This window comes from Stegodyphus dumicola, chromosome X1 (genome assembly GCF_044657685.1).
Source record: "Stegodyphus dumicola isolate Sdum_Otavi_A_Nest chromosome X1, ASM4465768v1".
NCBI classification, from domain to species: domain Eukaryota; kingdom Metazoa; phylum Arthropoda; class Arachnida; order Araneae; family Eresidae; genus Stegodyphus; species Stegodyphus dumicola.
Genome location: NC_140780.1, coordinates 184,132,819 through 184,152,758, shown reverse-complemented (window position 1 = coordinate 184,152,758; position 19,940 = coordinate 184,132,819). Strand labels below are relative to the sequence as shown.

Sequence of the window (19,940 nt, the reverse complement as noted above, 5' to 3'; positions counted from 1 at the left end):
CCAAATCAGATGAATGCTGGCCTCTATTTTGCCACAGGTGATGTTCAGGCAACTGATTTTTGCATTTTTGTACTTTGGAAAAAGCCTGAAGTTTTAATCATTTTATTCTTCAGTCTGATATATTTATAAAATAAATATAGTTTTTCTAATTGCTTTCCTTCATGGTGTAGCAATTTTAATGGCCACCAAAGCATTTCCTTCATAAATGGTTTGTTTTTATCTGGTACAAACAGCAGCACAACATGCAGATGCATCATATCTATAATTTTAAAATAGTATTTGCTGTGGGAACTATAGACCAAATTAATTACAGAGTGGTTTGAAATTTCACAAGACATTCCTGGATGCATGGGTCTCATGGACTTACTCAAATGCAGCTCAAAGAAGTTATATAAAGACAAAATTTTGTGCTTTCTGAGACCAATGGAAGTTTTGCACCTTAGCTATATGTCTCACAAGCTATGTCTGAATGGCAGAGACAAGGTAGGATGATTTAAGGTCTTATTGGAAGAAACGAAATCATTCAGTATGCATAAAGACCAAGCAAGGCTGTGTGTGATCACCAATGAAACCCAACACATACAGATTTCTGGACACAATGAGGGAATAGTGCTCTCCAAAAGATGGATCCCAGAAGCTTCACAAAGGCATCATCGACAGAACTCATCAGGCACAGCTAGTCCATGGTTTCATACCGTTGATAAGACACTACCTCCCCAAATGATATATAGTAAAGAAGAATTATCCATTTCCTTATTTGGACAATGACACAAATTAGTGCCACTTTGCAAAATCTCAGATCTGACATTCTTTGTGCTAAGCAAGGTGCATTGTCTTATTAAGCTGCAAGCAACAGAACATAAGTAACATGGTTTCAGTACCTGCAGCTATGAATCTGAAGTTGGCTGGAATCCAGTTAAGACTAAAAACAGAAAACAAGGGATAAATAATTTATTGCAATGGAATTTTGTATGCAGATGCAAAATATAAAACAGCCAGCATTAATGTAACAAAATAAATGTGGAATAAACGTTTTTCAATATGTATTTGAAACCCAAAATGGCCAAAACATGACTCAAGGTGTTTCCAGAATGGTCTGGATAATAAGTAATGTAACCATCCAGAACAGCTTTACATGTTTCACTGCTAGCTTTCATACTGTAAATGAAGCTGTTTCTCATAAAAATTTGTAACAATAAATCCCATTCTTCTAAAAGTGGGGATTTCAGTGCCTAGAGGGTCTTAGGAGGATCCTGAGAGCATGTAATGGCTAATGGTTTTGTTATGTCTCTACAGCATAACAAACATACTACACAGCAGTGGTTTCAAATTGAAATTGCATGTGGGGCAAACACTCAATATGAAAACTGCTGGCAGGAAATTGTTTTCTGACAAAATGAAAAATTCTCTTAACAAAAGTAAAGTATTTTATATAAATTTCACACTTTGCTTACTAAATATTTATCACAACATACATAAACAATACAAATAATATTGCGAAGGGAAAAAAAATATTTTCTATCTTAAATCTAAAGTTTGGTACTTTCCATTGGCTCGAATTTCTAATTTAAATACATTGGCAGTGGAAAATTTAATTGTTAGATTGACATTTCTTTAAAATAAATCTAACATGTTTAATTAATCCTTAAATAACTCACTTAAAATAAAAAAAAAAAAATTATGAGTTTTCAGAGAAACTTTACTAAGTGGTACAAAACTTCAGAATATACAATAATAACCCAGTCTCTTACTTAATAAATTTTTCTTCAATGCATAAATAAAAAATGTCTTTATTTTTTACTATAGTTTGACAGAACGCAAAAGACAAGAAACCCAGACTCGGAAACCTCTAGAGCCTGCCATTCGGGGTTGAATATCCAAGCTTCTGTGACCCCCTTCAGCAGCAGTGCAGACCCCACAGCCCCTGCCCAGCTTTATATAGAACAAGGTAGAAAAACGCTATGAAATCTTTGCCTCTGGCCACCACTCCTTTGGCATCAAAATAATGCTTGGTGTTTTGTCCGCTCTGTCAGTCCCCGCCACTGGGACTCTGGGGGCCAAACCCCTGTCAAGTAGGTCGGTGATCTCCACTCTAGCTCCACCACAGACAGAGGAACAGAAACGACAGTGCCAGTAAGGTGCCTGCCAAGCCTGAACCAACCTTAGAATGTCCTGTGAAGTCAAATTATGTACCCCTGTGGTTGAGACTGCCTAAGTACAGTTCCTAGCCAGTACTTCACAGGAATTCTCCTGAGTCAACCCCTGAGGGGGGAAGCTATAGTTTGAGAGTTGATGGCATTATGATTCGGACAAAGTTTGTTTCCTTACAAAAAATTACTACAAATTATATTCATCACGGATTGTAGATGTTTTCAGTCAGCAATCAGGTTCTTTTAATTTTCAACTGTGGAAAAAAAAATCTGTTCACATATAAATGTGTGCCACGAGAAAGCAATTATTCTTGGTGCATAAACTCATACTTTTTAACAAGCACAAATTAAAGTTAATAAACTGTATCTTCAAACAGCATTTATATGCAAATTAATTAACACCATTTTAATGATTTTCTAGTACATTATTCATGTTTATTTTTAATGGAAGTGAAAATTATGCAAAGTCGGACTTCAGATACTAAAATCTTGAAATCATTGCAACACCATATTGGCAAAACATATGTAATTGAAATGTTTTTGTGGGCCCCACATAAAATTGCTTCGGGGGCCACCAGTCTGAGAGCACTGCTACACAGTATTTTGATTGAGTGGCATGGATACACCATCTGCTAAATACCCTTTTCCTCTACAAAATTATTGACCAGTTGGGGTCTGCGTAGCCATTACTAATAGTCTATAAAAATTAAGAAACATCATCTGAAAGAACTCTTTGGAAAGCTTCATGCAAGATTCAAGAACCTAATCTTTTTAATGCTACACAATCATCACAAACACAGCACCAAAAACATATAATAATGTGTGGCTGTTCAGCCTGATGCCTCCCTACACAAGGATTCCTATCCTACCAAACAGGTCAATCTCCTTTATGATGTAGGGGCAATATACATAAGGGACCAGGGGTCCTCAAGGATATAGCAAGCTCCATTCTCTAGATAAAAGATTCCCTGACTACTGAATCTCATCACCAAAGGAATGGCCCCAATATTGCTGTGTCTAAATGGTGTGTCTGGTTACATAAAAATCAGGCTCTTTTATATGATCTATTGAAAAAGACACACATCTCTGTTTACCTAGTGTAAAGGGCCTGTTTTACTATGTATCACAGGCCCCTTACACTAGGTAAGCAGTCTAAAAACTGTTATTCTAGATACAACAGTGATAACTTGTAGGAGCTCTCTAGTCATCATATGTCAAAGGTATTATACATTTAATGCCACATGGTTGTGCTCTGTAGATACTGCAGCTTTTGAATGGTCTTGTTTGTACCACCAGGAAACGTAGTCATAGTTTGGAATTAGTACCATAACCTGGGTACTTAGGTACTTGCAACTATCCCACAAGCTCTGCTTAAAAATGGCCATCCTCAAGCCTATTCATAATCTAAATGATTACATGAACTGGGTTCAATTAAGTCAGACAATCTAGTGATTTTCCTTGATGGCAATACAATTCTTTTACACAGTCAGAAACCAATTATTTCCTCTTTTCTTTAAAAATGTATTATTTTAAAGATAATTAGATAAATCCAGTTTCCAATTTATACAAAAAACACATTTTAAAAATATTAGTGGTACCTATTTTGAATTACTGCAAAACATATGTTTAATTCTGAACATGACAGTATATATCCTATCACTTCCATAAAAACATTCCTGAGGGTTTCAGTAATAAAGCTAGTTTAGCATAATTGAAGAATTATTTGAGAAGCTAAAATTTGGTGTATTGCATTAATGAAAGTGCAAAAAAATATGAAATAATAGCATGCTGAAGACTTAGAAGTTTTAAAAATAACAAACAACTTTTCTTGTTACATTAAAATTTTGTTTCATACTCAAGAGATAATACACAGCATATACATTTACAATTTGCAAGCTTGTGTACTATTTTGAAAATACATGACATACAATTCATAATTAAAATTTGTACAAAGCAAAGTACACTATTTGTACAATTCATAATTAGAACTTGAGCAAAGCAAAGTTAAATCAAATTTCTGAAATCATAAAATAATCACTGTTGAAAAACATGATCAACTTATTCAGGAATATGATTTAAAAAATTACATTACCATCCAAAAATGATGCTGATGCTATTGGAGACATACTGGAAGGTAAAGGATTTGAAGTTTCTGGTATTGATATATGGGGAAATGAAACAAAATTTTCATCATATTTATTTGAATTTGTAGATGACACAGACAGCAAGTCCAAATTTAGTGCCTAGAAATAGCAATAAATTACCTTTTTAATTATCATTTTTATGCACTTGTTTTAACTTACAAAGTAGCTTCCTAAAGCAGAATTTAATAGCTGTTTTATATATGTGTATATATATATATATATATATATATATATATAATTGAAGAAAATTTTATGGATGAACTAAAACAGCAAGGACTTGGGCAGAACAGTTTCACTTCTTACTAAGAAAAGTAACGGATATGTAAATAACAGGAGGACTACAATCATACATAATGAAAGAAAGTTGATGACAGAAATAATATAGTACAAAGTCCGTAATCAAGATGTCCATTATTCGGAATGATCTATAATCCGGACCTCAAAGCCACAAACCTTTTTCTTTTGTATGCTTTACGCATGCGCATATAGAATGCACAAACATTACACGCCCTATACTTCCACAGTCATAACACCTTGATTCTTCAGAAATAGTTTTACACCCATACAAAACAATTCAGAAATAGTTTTACACCCATACAAAATAATTTTTTTACTATTTTGATCTGGTATGCCATTGATTACATAATCAAGAATTGATGAATCATCAACAGAACCGTGACTTGCTATTTCATGCATGGTTATTAAATATTCGGAAAGGGATTCAGCAGGTTTTTAAGTGTCGTTTAAGTCTAGATATAGTCTAAATGAACCGCATTTTTTTTTTCTTAGCATGACATTACTTGCATAATCAGAACAGCTTGGCTTAATGATTTGTTTCTCTAACCATTAAGAAATTTGTTTATCAATATCACGCTGCTCTGTTGGGGAGGGACGTCGTGGTGCAATGAACTGGAAGTTGATCTGTCAGCACTGTCCTTATCTTCAGGGCAAATGTTTTTATTTTATTTGGCTTATAATTCCTTGCTAAATGTAGTATTTCATCTCGATGTACTCCATCTTTGATATGATTTAAATCGATTTCCTCGTCATAAATATCACGAATACACATCAAATAGTTTTCTGGTTCCAATTTTCTAATTTCGACTATGCGTAATGTATGCTTTAAGCATGCACGCGTTGAAAGAAATCTTTAATAAAGTAAACAAATATTTTTTTTTTGTAAAATTTTATACCATTTAGATCATAATTGCTCTTTATTTCATAAATTATGGATTCATATTTTTAATTGTATAATTTCTGTACGCCATCTTACCAGATTTAAATTGATGATCTATAATTCGGAAAAGTGCCTAATCCGGAATCGCCGAAGTCCTGACGAGTGCGGATTATGGACTTTGTACTGTACAATGATACTTTTGTTAAAAATTATAAAATAATTTATATCATTATTTAAACTTAACTACTAGTTCACCTTATGATTTTCAACTTATGTTTTTGTTTCACTTTTTCCTCTTGTGGATTGGCAAACTTGTTGAAGTAAAAAATGTGGATAGAATGTAAAGCTACACTTACTTGGTGTTTCTTTGTTAGCAATGCTAATTTTAAGCTACATTTAACTGAATAAATAGTTTTTAACTTTTAATACTATTATATTCATTCATCTGGAGAATTTGTAGTTCATTTGAGTGATTTAAAAGGCGTCTGTAACTTTGTTTTGCTGTTGTTTACATTTTACTGGCGTCGAGTGACAGAACTTTACTTCTGATTCAAAATGATGTTTCAAGCAGCAAAGGGGGATAATGTGTCGTATTACCAAAACAGTATGCTTAGTGTTCTAAGCCTTCTCAGGATTTTGTTTTATTCACTGTGATTGAAACTAAAATTTCCATTTTTTGCACCAAACATCTTAATTTTTAATTTGGATATAAATTTATGTCACACCTTTACTTGGTTATTTGTCATTGTGGATGTGAATCAGCCAATTTTGGATCCTTAAGAAATACTGATTGTTTGTCATCATGTGGAAAATCGTTAAAGAGTTTGTTTGATTTACGCATACCTGTACTTCTTGGTGATTCTAAATTTGATAAATTACTAGCTGAGTATCCTGAACTTGGGAGGTTTAATCTATTTATTTTTAACTAATAGTTCATTTTAAATTAAAAAGCCTTTCCTATCATTCTCTTTTCACCCACGCTTTTCATGCCAGAATGTATATAAGATAGCAAGAGAGTATTCAGATTAAGGTAGAATTAAGTGCTATTTAAGCAAGAGTTTTGGAAGTTAGTTTTAGAGTGTTTCTGCATATTCCAGGCCCCGTTGAGCTGAGATTATTAGAAACTTGCGTTAGCGTGTTGATGTGTTCTCGGCTTTAGGCTTGTCTCGTGGGTTACTGGACCAGAGTTCTTTCTGTACATTAAAGCATTCTGTGAGCCATTAGACTAACCTGCAAACATTGAAATTATTATTTGTTATGTAGTTCTGCTATTGGTTTTCTATTTCTGTTATAGGTTACCTATTTGATTTGGTTTATTTGATTATGGCAAAGCACTTCAGGGCCATTTGCCTAAGGGGAGGGATGCCTTCATGAAGGACTTTCCAAAGGAAACTGGCTTGCATGCATATTAAACACCTTGAGTCTATGGGAATAGTAAAACATATTTGTTTTTAGAATCAAGCTTTGGAAACAAAATCTCAAGATTTCAGAAGTAGTTAAAACAGTCAGTCTGTTTTGCCAAACACCGTCATATTTCCTTAATTTGTGTTTTCTTATGTACAACCTTTTAAGCAACTAATTTACTTATCATTCCGTATTTTTAAATAAGCTGATTCCCATACATGGATTCTAGAAATATATTGAGTTCAAAGGTCAAATACCTTCATTTTAAGAATTAAATTAGCTTATTATAAATAACTCAAGGTAACTGCATGCTGTTTTGCAAACTTGCCTGGATGCAGTCATTATGTTATAGAATATTATATATGGTATAAATTTAGTTTCTGAGCTTGGTGTTTTAGGTAGTTTTGAAGCTAACCTACATTCAGCTAAATAAACAGATAATTATCAACATGAATCTTTTATGGCCACAAAGCATTTTTAAATAGCTCAATAACTTTATTACAAGAGAAGTGTGGTTTTCCAAAATTAAGTAGACTGATAAGTCCCATTGGCTATAGCAAAAGCAAATATTTAACACAAGTTCCAAAAGTTGAATTTCATCCTGATAAAATTATGCACTTCATCTGAGTGGATGCAGTTGGAATAACATACTACCAAATACTCCCAACCAGAATCATAACAATCATAAAAAGTACTGTACTTTGTTAAGAAATCCTAACAAAATACCTGCAGCACAAGAAATATCCATTTTTCAAGAGCAAATGTTACGCAAATGTTACATTTAAAAATAACATTTACAAAGTAATTATAACTTATTAGAAACTAAAAACCAGGATAAAACAATTTATTACTTTCTCATTTTTTGCCAATCAGGAAATTTATCTAGTAGCTGATACTGAATCATTCATTTAGCAGTAGAAATGACATCTTCATCAATATATTTCAGCCAAAAAACATTCTATGTAAACTTGGATTAATTCTGTATTCAGAAATAAATTATTCACTGAACAAATGCAATAATATTTAACAATAAAAATTGAAAAATAATGAAAAGTATTTAGAAAACTCTTACGTCTAGGGTAGAAGATGTTGCAATTTCAGAATCGGATATTATAGGGAGGCTTTCCATAACAGCTGAACTCTCTTGGTTTTTTATAAGAGAAGTTGTAATTGTAGAGCTGACAGGTGTCAATCGACATGAGATATTTTGATCACTTAAAATCTGAATAGAATTTGCTGAGGTAGAATTCACAAGAACATGTGAGGCTGGTACTGAACTTTGTTGTAAAATCATATTTGGAACAGGATCTGTATGAACTTGTTTAATTACTGGCACCTGGATCGGATGCATGTCAATAGATGATCCTATATAAACAAGAAAATCAGACTAAATTTCTCACATTACAAGAAATGTTTAATGCTGCAAAATTTCTGGCTTAAGTTCCAAACAAATCATTAGAAAACATATATCATCGAAATAGTTACTATATAACATGCACATTATCAGAACAGTGGCTGGAATTTTTATTAGTTGTACATGTTTAAAAAATATAAATTATAAGGAAATGAAATAATGTAAGAAATCTAATTATTTTCAAAATATCACTCTTATATACTGATGGATCAGATAAAATTAGCATGAAAGTATATTTTTAATACGTTGGCTGCAGTGCGCATTTTACGTGGTTTGCCCATGGCGGCAATATGTTTTTTTTTATTATGCGATGCATATTATGCTGAAATATTATCTAAGGAAGATAAGATGAGTTATATAATTATTTTAAATGTTTTTTCCAAGGTGGGGATGCGCTGTGGATAATTTTTACGACTTATTATTTAAGTTTTTGCGATTTATTATTCTTCAAATCATTATAGTAACAATGGTGTTATTTAAAATTTTATTAGTATTGATATTTACTCTAATTCTGTATTTTTATTATTGGTCGCATCTCTGGTCACCAGTGGCCCCCACGGCAGTCGGCGCATTAAGAAAAGTAGTATCAAGATCTGCAAACATATTTTGAGAGTGGAATGAAAGACATAGAGATGAAATTATGTGCTTATAAAATTTTCATATAAATAATATATTACAATGTATATTTGAAAACTGGGCATTTATTAAGCCTAACAATATTCAAAATTTAATCGTCAACAGAAAAAATTCTACCAATAATAAAAATATATAAAGTGTCAGTTATTTGACTTTTAAATCTATAAAAAATACGACTATTACTAGGTTATTCAATTATTACTAGGTTATTTTAAAGCACTATTCTTTTACATGCACAAATATATTTATTTAAAAAAAATTGACAAAACATTTTTACATATTTTAAAAAGATGCAGTTTCCGAATTTCAAAACAGTGACAAATTACTACAGCCTGATGCAGACTGACAAGGGCAGTTACTACAGGACATAACATATACGGTTTCCTTTCTGATCTCATACTGAATATTGATAATAAAAAAAATTAAAGTTCTTGCTGCATCAGCTATATTTCCTTTGTATTTAAGTGAATTTCCATAGATCAGGATTTTTTAGAAATTTCCATACAAATAGTGTCAAATTCCAAGTATATTTGACAACAATGACAAATTCCTACAGCCTAATGCAGACCGAGAAGGGCAGTTACTACAGGAGAAACATATACGATTTTCTTTCTGATCTCGCACTCATTATTGATAACAAATAAATTTAAAGTTCTTGCTGCATCAGCTATACTTCCTTTCCATTTAAATGAATTTAAATATATCAGAATATTTGACATTGCTTATTTTACCATACAGAACAGTCACACTTAAAACATCTCAACAAGTAAGCAACTTTAAAGTCCATAAAGGAACTAACAAAAGAGAAAACAAATCATCATACCTGAAGACTATAATTAACATATTAGAAACTAAACACGCATTATTTACATTATGAATATTTACTGTGTGCTACACATAGCCAATATATTCATAGTACTGTAAATTATAATTAAATACATTTGCTGCACAAAATGACTAAAGTCATCATCTGCACAGTGCAGCTAATTTAAGTTCTTTCAGAAGTCTCAAGTTTTAAGCAAATTCACAAAACAATTCTTTTGACTAGACAACCATTTGTTTTGCTTTTAGATATCTCAACAGATAAATTACATAACTTTTAAACTTAAGGTTAAAAAAAAAAAAAAAAAAAAAAAAAAAAAAAAAGAGATGATGCTATCAGCCATGACTTTACAAATTCCTCAAATATCCAATAAATAAGACCTACGAAAATATGTTGACCTATATGTTATGCCTCCATTTTTAATCAGGATTTTTCAATCATGAAGGTACATTTTTTTTTTCTTTATAGTACAATACAGTCAACTTTTACATTCTTTCTTCTTGCTTATGATATGTGAATATGATATTTATACAGTGAATGTGAGAATCAGATATTTTAAATAATTCTACAAAAAATGAGTTTAAACCTTTTCTAAAGTGGATGTAATCTGAGGTTTGCGACTGCTAAACAATTAACTCCCAAAGCAGTCACTATAGTGATTTCTAACAAAACTACATGTTATGTGATAGTTCTGTATGTTAAAAAAAATATGATTTTCTTTTCACTTGATGCTAGCAACCTTCAACCAAGTATTACAAATATTGCTACATTTTCTTTGCAATCATTCAGCATATATTTGGCTCAGCAAAAGAACATTATGTTGCTTACTCTGTTTTTATCATGGCATTTGGATTTTTACTTAGGTTGTGTTAAAATTTAAGGTATAGTATTAATGATAATTTTCTGACAAAGTTTTTTTTTGGGGGGGGAGGGGGGTCAATTTATTCACGGATCAATGAAGAGCTCCACTTTCTCTGCTGATCTTGCTAAAAACTGAATTATTTTATAGCAACTTTTTTTCAAAGGTTTTTCTCCTGATATTATTGACCAAACAGTTTTCACCTCAACACATCAAAAAGCTCTAACATTAGGAGATCATAAGAATTCTGTTGTCATTCCTTTCTTTCCATCAAGTTATAAAACTATATGTAGCTTTTCATCAAGCTATTTAGCTATAAAACTACATGTATTTTATAGGAATTCTACTTTAATGTCGTTTTTGCTGCAATTAATGAAATTCACAGTTCCATACTTAAAGATCCCATTCTGAATATGAACTTCTGGAGTATATATAGAATTCCTTGCCAATCTGGCTTAATTTACATTGGTCAAACTAACAGACCCTTAAAATTTTGTGCTAAGGAACATGAGGCACATGTTAAGAAAAAAAGAAACATATAAACCCTCTATTGCACAGCACTTTTTCATTTTTAAACAGCTAAAATTACTTAAAACACATCTTCCCTTGCAAAATCAGACTTTTTAAAGTAATTTCACATTCATAAAAATCTTTCAGTTCCAGTTAATGATCCCTATTCAAATCTGTCTTTACCCTCAGGTTTTAATGAAGTTATTTCATAGTTATTTTCATTTTCTATCAATACATGACACCAGAAGATTGACTTTCTTCCTCTCTTAGTTATTGCCTGAGCAAAGGCTTCTCTTCTGCCACTTGTACTTCTGCAGCTGAAGAAGCAGATTCTATGTTTACATCTTCGAAACTAGTTCTGCAAATTTACGAATATTACACTGATTCCAGTTGCTTTATCATCTTCAATAATCATGAACAAATGCTAAGCAGATGCTCTTATATTATATTCTGTCAGATTGGCATGAATCTTGACAAAATTCACTGTATCCCTAAAGATATTTTAACAATCCCATTCACTTGCATGACTGTTCAAAAAATCATTACAGCCTTAGCTTTTCCAAATTTAATAAAGCTATTCAGAGAGAACATGACAACTTCATACAATTCTGCATTTCATGTGATACTTTCTAAAAATGTATCATTAAATGACAAGTAAACAAATGTTTAAAATTTTAACATTAGAACAACATACAAAATTCGTGTTTACTAAGATGCTCTGTGTATGATTACTACATATAAAGCACTAAGAGAAAAATCCATCAAAAAAAAAAAAAAAAAAGTCATGAGACATAATTTTCAAATTTAAAGCACTTTCAATGGTCAAAGTAAAATGAATGATAACAAATGGAAAACAAAAATATACATAAATTTAATATAAACATTGTAAAGAAATACAATGAGAAAATTTTTTCAATTTACTTAAAAAGGACTTAAAATGTAAAATCCTCGTCTTTCACTGCAAAGATTAAAAATTTAATTTAATAGAGAATATATAGATGAAAATTATCTCCTACGAAATGCAAAGTGAAATTTAGAGAGTAAAGTATACTATTGTGGAAATAAAAAATTGGAAATTGCATTTAATGAAACTGGAAGTGGTAATAAAAATGCTTAATAAAAGAATTAAAACAGGACAATCATTGTTGATTCCATAGACAAATTACACTGCCTTAATAATATTGAAAGTAATAACTTCAATGAATTTATTTTAAAACAGCATATAAACTTGATACACCAAGTAATATACCTTTAGAATGGAATGAAAAAGTTTTTAACAGAATAAAGGAACACATAAATAAATTTAAACCTTCGGGAGGTTTAAATAGAAATAAGATTAAGCACAAAATCCAAGCTTTTGTACAAAAATTTACTATCACTAAAGGCAAGTAACAATTTCAGTATTATAAAACACTACAGCTAGCAAATGGAGGTAAAACTCAATCAACTATTACTTACCAAAAAAACACTAAAAAAAAATCTCCATTATACACAAGCTTAATGCTTTCACAACATCACAAATATGTTCCAGCAAAAAAATGCACTCAGGTCCTGGCTGGCATGCTGGCAAGCCAGAGCGTTTTCTCATTCACCCCTGGCTGTCATAGATTTGAGCCAATGTCCTGAAATGTTTTAAAGACCACTAGATGGCATTCTGTTTCCATTAATTTTGAACTGAATATAGTTTTAGGTGTTGATGTATTTAATTATAACAAAGCACACTAGGGCTATCTGCCTAAGGGGAGGGATGCCTTCGTGGAAGACTTTCTAAAGGAAACTGACTAATATACACGTTACACATGTGGAAAACCATGAAAACGCCCATGCAGCCAGCCTGTTTGCGGGATTCAAACCTCGGACTGAACTACCAGTGTTCAGCGACTTTACCACTGGTGGGCCCTAATATAGCTTTAGGAGCCTGACCTTCAGTTTGATCATGTTCTGCATAACATTGGTGTCAACTATTGTGGGGGAGGAGGGGAAGCTTAACGTAAACCACTTTTAACTTGCCACATGCTATAAATATTCATGTTTCTGATATCCCTTCGAATCCTTTTTTCATTCATTTTTTGCCACTATGCTGGGTCTTTTAGGGTTACTCTGTGGGGTTCTATTACGCTTTGAATTGATTTTATTGCTTACATTTCACATACTTCCCTCCTTATTTCAGAAAGAAGTGACTTGAGTTTAATATGGTGAGAAAGTGTTATTTATCAGATGAAGGATATACTCGCATGGTAAATAAGCCAATCAGTGAATAAATGAGAGTGATCGTTCATTTTCTAAAGAGTTGGAGAGTGATATTTCTAGTGATTCTGATTTGGAAACTTTGTCAGAGACTGAATTCACCGAGTGTCTGCCCTCCAGTTCATGTGAAAGATTTTGTTACTTCTTCTTCTAAATAGTCTTTCTTATATTTCTTATCAATTTAAATTTATATTTAATTAACATATATGACAGTTTAAGTAATAACCTAAAATAGTACCAATAATTATGAGATTAGGATGTAAACTTTTCTTCTTCAGACATTTTTCCTAAAGTTAGGATAAGAGGATGCAAAAGCCCTGACATGTGGAATGATCCCTTTCGACTCCTATCCATCCCAAAGGAAAGCCTTTAAAAAAAAAAAAAAAAAAAAAAAAAGGCCTGCCATCTCCAAGGCTTAATGCTTTTCACTGCGCACTTAAAATTTCAATTCCACCTAAGAACAATAAATTTTCTAACATTTGCTCTTCCCAAATTACATAAAATACCACTCAAATTCAGATAGCCAATGAGATTAAAAATAGTAAAAGAACATCCGACTTATTTACACAACTTAAAAAGGTTAATGACTTGATTTTTTACTCTGCTAAAAAAGAACAAAATTTTTGCAATAATAACTTTACAATTATTCCTACAATTAAAAAAACTAGAAATTAAAGAAATTAACTGTTATGATTTTGAAAAATTGTATACTTCTCTTCCCTTATAAGATATTTCCAGAAATGCTTTCAGTAATTACAATAGATAAAAAAAAAAGTACCTCAACTGCACACTATTTAATAATTATCTTAAATTTAATAACACCATTTTTATACAAATAAATGGAATTCCTATGAGTATGAAATTCTCGACACAACTTTTTGACCTATATTTCAGTTTCAACAATCTCCAGACTCAGCAAGTTTGAATCTTTTTGAAAATACCTGCAGATATATTGATGATATAATTACTGTTTTGAATTATGAGATAATATAGGTGGTGCTGATGCACTGAAAGAATTTTGTTACTTAAGTAACAAACTCATTATGTATGTTAAGCCTTGTAATTTACCATGTATAGACTCATATCTTGCAGCATCAAAAGATCGCAAACGTAGTGCCATTTTTGAAAAGGTAGTAATCTTCTGTCCATATAATACTATATTGTGTTTGTCATCATAATAAGTGTTATAAATGAACTTGGTGAACTACTTGGATTACGCAAACATAGATCACATCCAACAATCTCCCTGGACACTTTGAGGTAGGTTATGCTCCCTCACTGACTTTTAATAATTATGATGCCATAGAAAAATTACCAATTTACCATTTTTGCTTAAAATTTAATGAAACAAATAAAAATCAACAAGAAATATAATACTGCTATGAATTCTGTATATAGATAGATAATTTCAGTGCAATTGTATGTGAAACTATTGTATTTCTTTTAAATAATGTAACATGAAAATTTAAAAGAGCTAAGCTTGCCGGAAAAGTAACAACACAGGGGCAAGTCTATTTAACATTGAGTAAAAGGTTATCTTGCTAATTCGGCGAGATATCGCTAAGCTGGCAACAGTTTTGGTACCTAATTTTTGTTGCTGCAATATTTTAGTCCAGTCCCTATATCATTGTAATAGGTATTGTAATTGAATAAATGCAATTGTAATATACCGTCTTTTTCTGAAAATAAGACATCCTCTGAAAATAAGCCCTATCGTGATTTTCAGAAGTTTTTGTAAAATAAGACATCCCTCGAAAATAATCCCTAGTTAAAATAATGTGACAAAATTAATTCATTAAAAAATGCTGTTGATTTATTAAGTATAAGTAATAATTTTTAGCTTTCCTAATACTCGCATTTCAGAGAAATGTTTGAAACAAAATATTCCGAAATCAATGAATATATTGAAAACAGAATGGTGAGAAATCATCGAGGTAATTTTGTAAAACCAGGCTTACAAGAAGTTGTGAATTGGGTAAAAAATTCATTGGACAAAATAACTGATAGTAATGTTTCCAATGCACCATGAACAGGCTACTTAGACAAGAAGTATTCATTTAATGATAGCTATATCGCAAGACATGAGAGATTCGGACCAATGATTCAACAAGAAATGGATTTAGAAGAAAATCAGAATTTTATTTATGACGATGTTCCAAAAGAAGATGACATGAGTGTAATTGAATAAATTTAAATTTCTGTATTCTGTGTAAAATAAATATTAAATAAAAATATATAAATATACTTTTATTTTTGCCCTCCCCTGAAAATAAGCCCTAGCGCGTATTTTGGACCAAAAAAGAAAGTAAGACAGTGTCTTATTTTCGGAAAAAGACGGTATTAGTTGTGAACCGTAATTCAGTCCTCATATGCCCTCCAGTAATTTTGAGTAGCAGAAAGTACTAGAAATATCTTGGCAGCTGGGTGAAAACTATATAAGACCAGAGCTGAGTTTTTGTTATTGTGTGCTGTTAGTTCCTAGTAACTTCGGAGTATTGGAAGCTTTACCTTTTAGATTCGCTTTGCTTGTGTTTAACGCAGAACATTAAAACCATGCAAGCAAAGTTTAGTTAGTAGTTTGAAGTGTAACAACTAATTGAACTCTGTGATACTGTGTACAAGTATTTCTGTGGAATGTTCCAGAACACTGAAGTTTCCTTTTATAAAATAGATTTTATCAACCTATCTTTGGACCTGTGTGCATTCAATCAATATCTTATATATCTTTCAATAAAAGACAAATAAAATTTATGATAAAAGAATTTTATGATAAATTTTAATGGAAAGGCATCAGTGACACAATACTCAATCAAATTACAAATTAAAAAAAATCTGAAGTTGACGACTTAAAAGATGAGACTGCTTTACTTACACAAGTAGTTACAGAAAATTACATACCCAGATAATTTATTAATTATTTTCTTAAAAAGCTGAGTTTGAATATCAAATTTAATCCTTAAACTAACGGCTAATGATAAGCTTATATGAAACTGTAAAGGATAGTAAGAAAGAATGTCCTGTTAGATATGATGATTTGATATTTTAAAATTAAACTGTAAACAAGAAAAGAGATGAGAATTTCAGCACCAAATCTTGAACGAAAAATAAATTAAAAGGGGCAAAATTATGAGAAAATGATTTTAGTTTTTCATAAAAATTGGACATGTAAATTCAGTCACTGGAATTAGTAAATACTGCAGAATATGAAAAGCTTTTAGGAAATACAATTCATATAGGGAAATTTCTGATAATTTTACCGTATTTGAAGCTAAAAACGCGTTTAATAGACAAACAAAAATTTAGCAGCAGCAACAGATTATTATTATTATTATTATTTTTTGCCCAATATAAATTTATTGCAACACTTTAATGGTTTCTTTGGTGGCAAATGTTTATCAAACCACACTGAAGACAAAATATGCCAGGTTCCTAATAATTAAATCCTTACTAGGCTTCACCTGAATACATTTTAAAAAAAATATAAGCTAACATTTAAAACCTAATAAATCATGATAAAAATAAGAAGTGAATCGGTAAGTAAATTATGAAAGCTTCACTCGACCAAAAATTGATATACATTTCATATATCCAGGGAAGCATTTTCACAGAAGTTTTGCAACAAACTAATAAAAACAGCAAATAATATATTAAAAGAAAACCCAGAGAATAAGACTGAATCGATAAGTAGATATCACTTTTGAAAACTTCAAGCTGAAAACCTTTCTTTTATCATTAGAGCGTGGCCAAGAGACAGTTTCGGAATTTTTTTTTTTTTTCACATGCAAAGAAAGCTGAGCAAAAAGTAGGGTTATAATCTTCAATGATAAAAAACTTCAGTGACTTTCAAGAGAAGCTTTCACTTTTAACAGCTTTCATTTATTTCCTCAATTCAAATGCGAGGAAGAAAAGACAATTACTTTTTATTATGGATAGTGTGGAATAATAATAATAATAATAATAAAAAGCTTGCTTTTAGGAATGTTTTTGACAATTAATTTAATTCTGAATTTGATGTGGAACTTAGTTTCCTTACATAAATCATTTTCTTAAGTATAATATGTTAGCATCGACAATAATTGCTTCCAGTTGTGTTTTATCATGCATAGCCAAACTGAATTAGGATACACTTGAAATGAATTTTTCAAGCCAATTGTGTGATTATTAGGATATTTATATACAAACATATTTGATACCTGGTTATCTTAAAAGTACAGGGTGGTTATAATTAAAGTGGCCCTCTTCAGACCACTTTAGAACATGTTCTGACAATCGGATTTTAATGAAACTTGGTATATACATTATATGGACTATGGGGAAAAGATTTCTGCAATAAAAAATAGTTCAAATTTTAACGACCAGATGGAAATTTTCAAAAATTCGTAATGCAAATTATTCAAACCTACAAAGAGATTTGCAGTCCGAGTTAGAAAATCATTCTGTGTGCTTTTGTCATCGCTAATTATACCTTTACAGAGGAAAGATCGAGCTTTATTGGTAAAACTGTTTTATCAGAATGGCAGCAATAGCTTTTGAATTGCCTGAATATCATCATTCAAAGGGATTGTGAAAAGGCCTATGTCCAAGAATGGTTTGAAGAAGATGATTATGAATTTTTTTATTGCAGAAATCATGTCTCTATGGTCCATATAACATATATACTAAATATCATCAAAATTCAATAAGTAGAACAGGTTCTAGAGGGGTCTGAATAGGGTCACTTTAATTCAACCACCCTGTATATGCCAACTTTTTTCTATAGACTTTAGATTCGCTACGTTCCACAGTTTAAGATCTTTGCTAACTTTTACTAAACTAGAAGGGGAAATATATGACAGCAATAAGAATTATCTTGGTTTTGAATAAACCAGTGAATGAAGATATTGAGTGGAAATACTGTTCTGTATTAATTTAATTTTTCTTTCAATTTATGCATTATAGCTGAGTTTGCAAGTAATGCAAGTGAAGAGTAATATATAATAAAATTTATATAATAAAAGAAGAGTAATATATAATAAAATTTATATAATAAAAGTTATATCTTATTACTGCTAATTTTTATGTAATTAAAAATAAAAATTAGCAGTAATAAGATATAACGTTTATTTCGGATAACTTCTGAAACATACATTTATTGGTATATAAGACCAGTTTTAAACTCAAAACAAAGCAAAATGCATTTTGTATTCTCAATTTAAACACTAAAATAATTATAAAATCATGGAGATGTGCATTATTATATAATATAAATCATTCAGGACCATGAAGAATATATTTTCCCTTCAGGTTGCAACTTTTTTCCTTGCTTTGTTTTCTTAAAGCAGCTTTTTCAGGCAAAGAGTGGCAACTCTCGGAATAGCTCAAGGTCAGTTACATAAGGGCATATTTCAGTTATCATATTGGTTAGCTCATTCATGAACTGGATTTATGCCTTCAGAGATATTTACAATAAAAAAAAAAGCAATGCTTCCAAATACTTAAAAAAGATCAGTGACTTTTTGATGTGATTCATAACTCAAGAATAACCCTATTTCTCCTTGATTATAAGATAGAAATATAAAAATTAAATCGTCAGTTATGGGACTCAAAATTTAAATGGAAAATGTATAACATAAAAATTTTGTATAGAACACGTTGCTAGATTGGATTGAAAAAACCCATGACAGATTTTAAAGTGCTAATTTAAAATTCCTAATAATACTACACTGCTTGTGTCCTCTTATATCATTGGCACATAGTGTTTTCAATTTGAAATCTAATATAGTACAAAGTCCGTAATCCGGAATGTTCTATAATCTGGACCTCAAAGTCACAAACTATTTTTTTTTGTATACTTTACGCATGTGCGTTTAATGTATAACGGATGATATAAGCTAGGCTAAAATTATCTTTACTGATTCTAAGGCATTTCAGTTAATGTTGCAGATTGGGCTGTTCCTTAATCTTCTAATTAGATCTGGCTTATTACTTTTTGCAGACTGTTAGAACAATTTTATAAAAATGAAGCTTGAACTTTCGATTATGTCAAAAAGTTTCCAATTCTGTAGCTGCCAAAGGATCTACAAAGCGAAAGCATATTTCGATGTCCATCAAACGAAAAGTGGAATTGCTGCAGAAAAATGCATAAAGGCATATCCGCCTCAAAATTATGCGAGGAGTATGACATTGGAAAATCAACTGTAATGACATAAGCAAAAAGAAAAAGGAACTTTTTGAATTTTTTCTGGATTCCAACACCCCACTTGCAATGAATAACAGAAAAAGGGTTCGTTATGCTAAAAGTGACGATCACGACAAAGTGATGATTGAATGGGTCAGACAGCATCACCGCAAGGGCATGCCATTGGCAGGTCAAATGCTAATGGCTCAAGCCAAAATATTTCATGAAGAATTGAACTTAAACACTGAATACACATATTCGACAGGTTGGTTAACCAAATTTAAAAATCACCATGGTATAAGATAAATAAAAATTTCAGGTGAAAAAACTTCAGCTGATACTGAAGCTGCTGAACTATTTGCAGATGAATTCATTGAACTCACTACTAGTGAACAATTATCTCCAGAACAAATTTACAA

At 31.1% G+C, this 19,940-nt stretch overlaps 1 protein-coding gene across 2 annotated transcripts in view; it reads right to left on the bottom strand.

Annotated features, from left to right (window-relative positions):
- crm (cramped chromatin regulator) overlaps window positions 1-19,940 on the bottom strand; it is a 233,351-nt gene that overhangs the window by 42,677 nt on the left and 170,734 nt on the right. For both annotated transcript variants that reach the window (XM_085808035.1, XM_085808036.1), the window contains exons 14-15: window positions 7,948-8,240; window positions 4,243-4,393 (exon numbers count right to left, since the gene is read on the bottom strand). In XM_085808035.1, coding sequence (XP_085664161.1) covers window positions 4,243-4,393; window positions 7,948-8,240 — 444 coding nt within the window. The remainder of the gene's footprint in view (window positions 1-4,242; window positions 4,394-7,947; window positions 8,241-19,940) is intronic.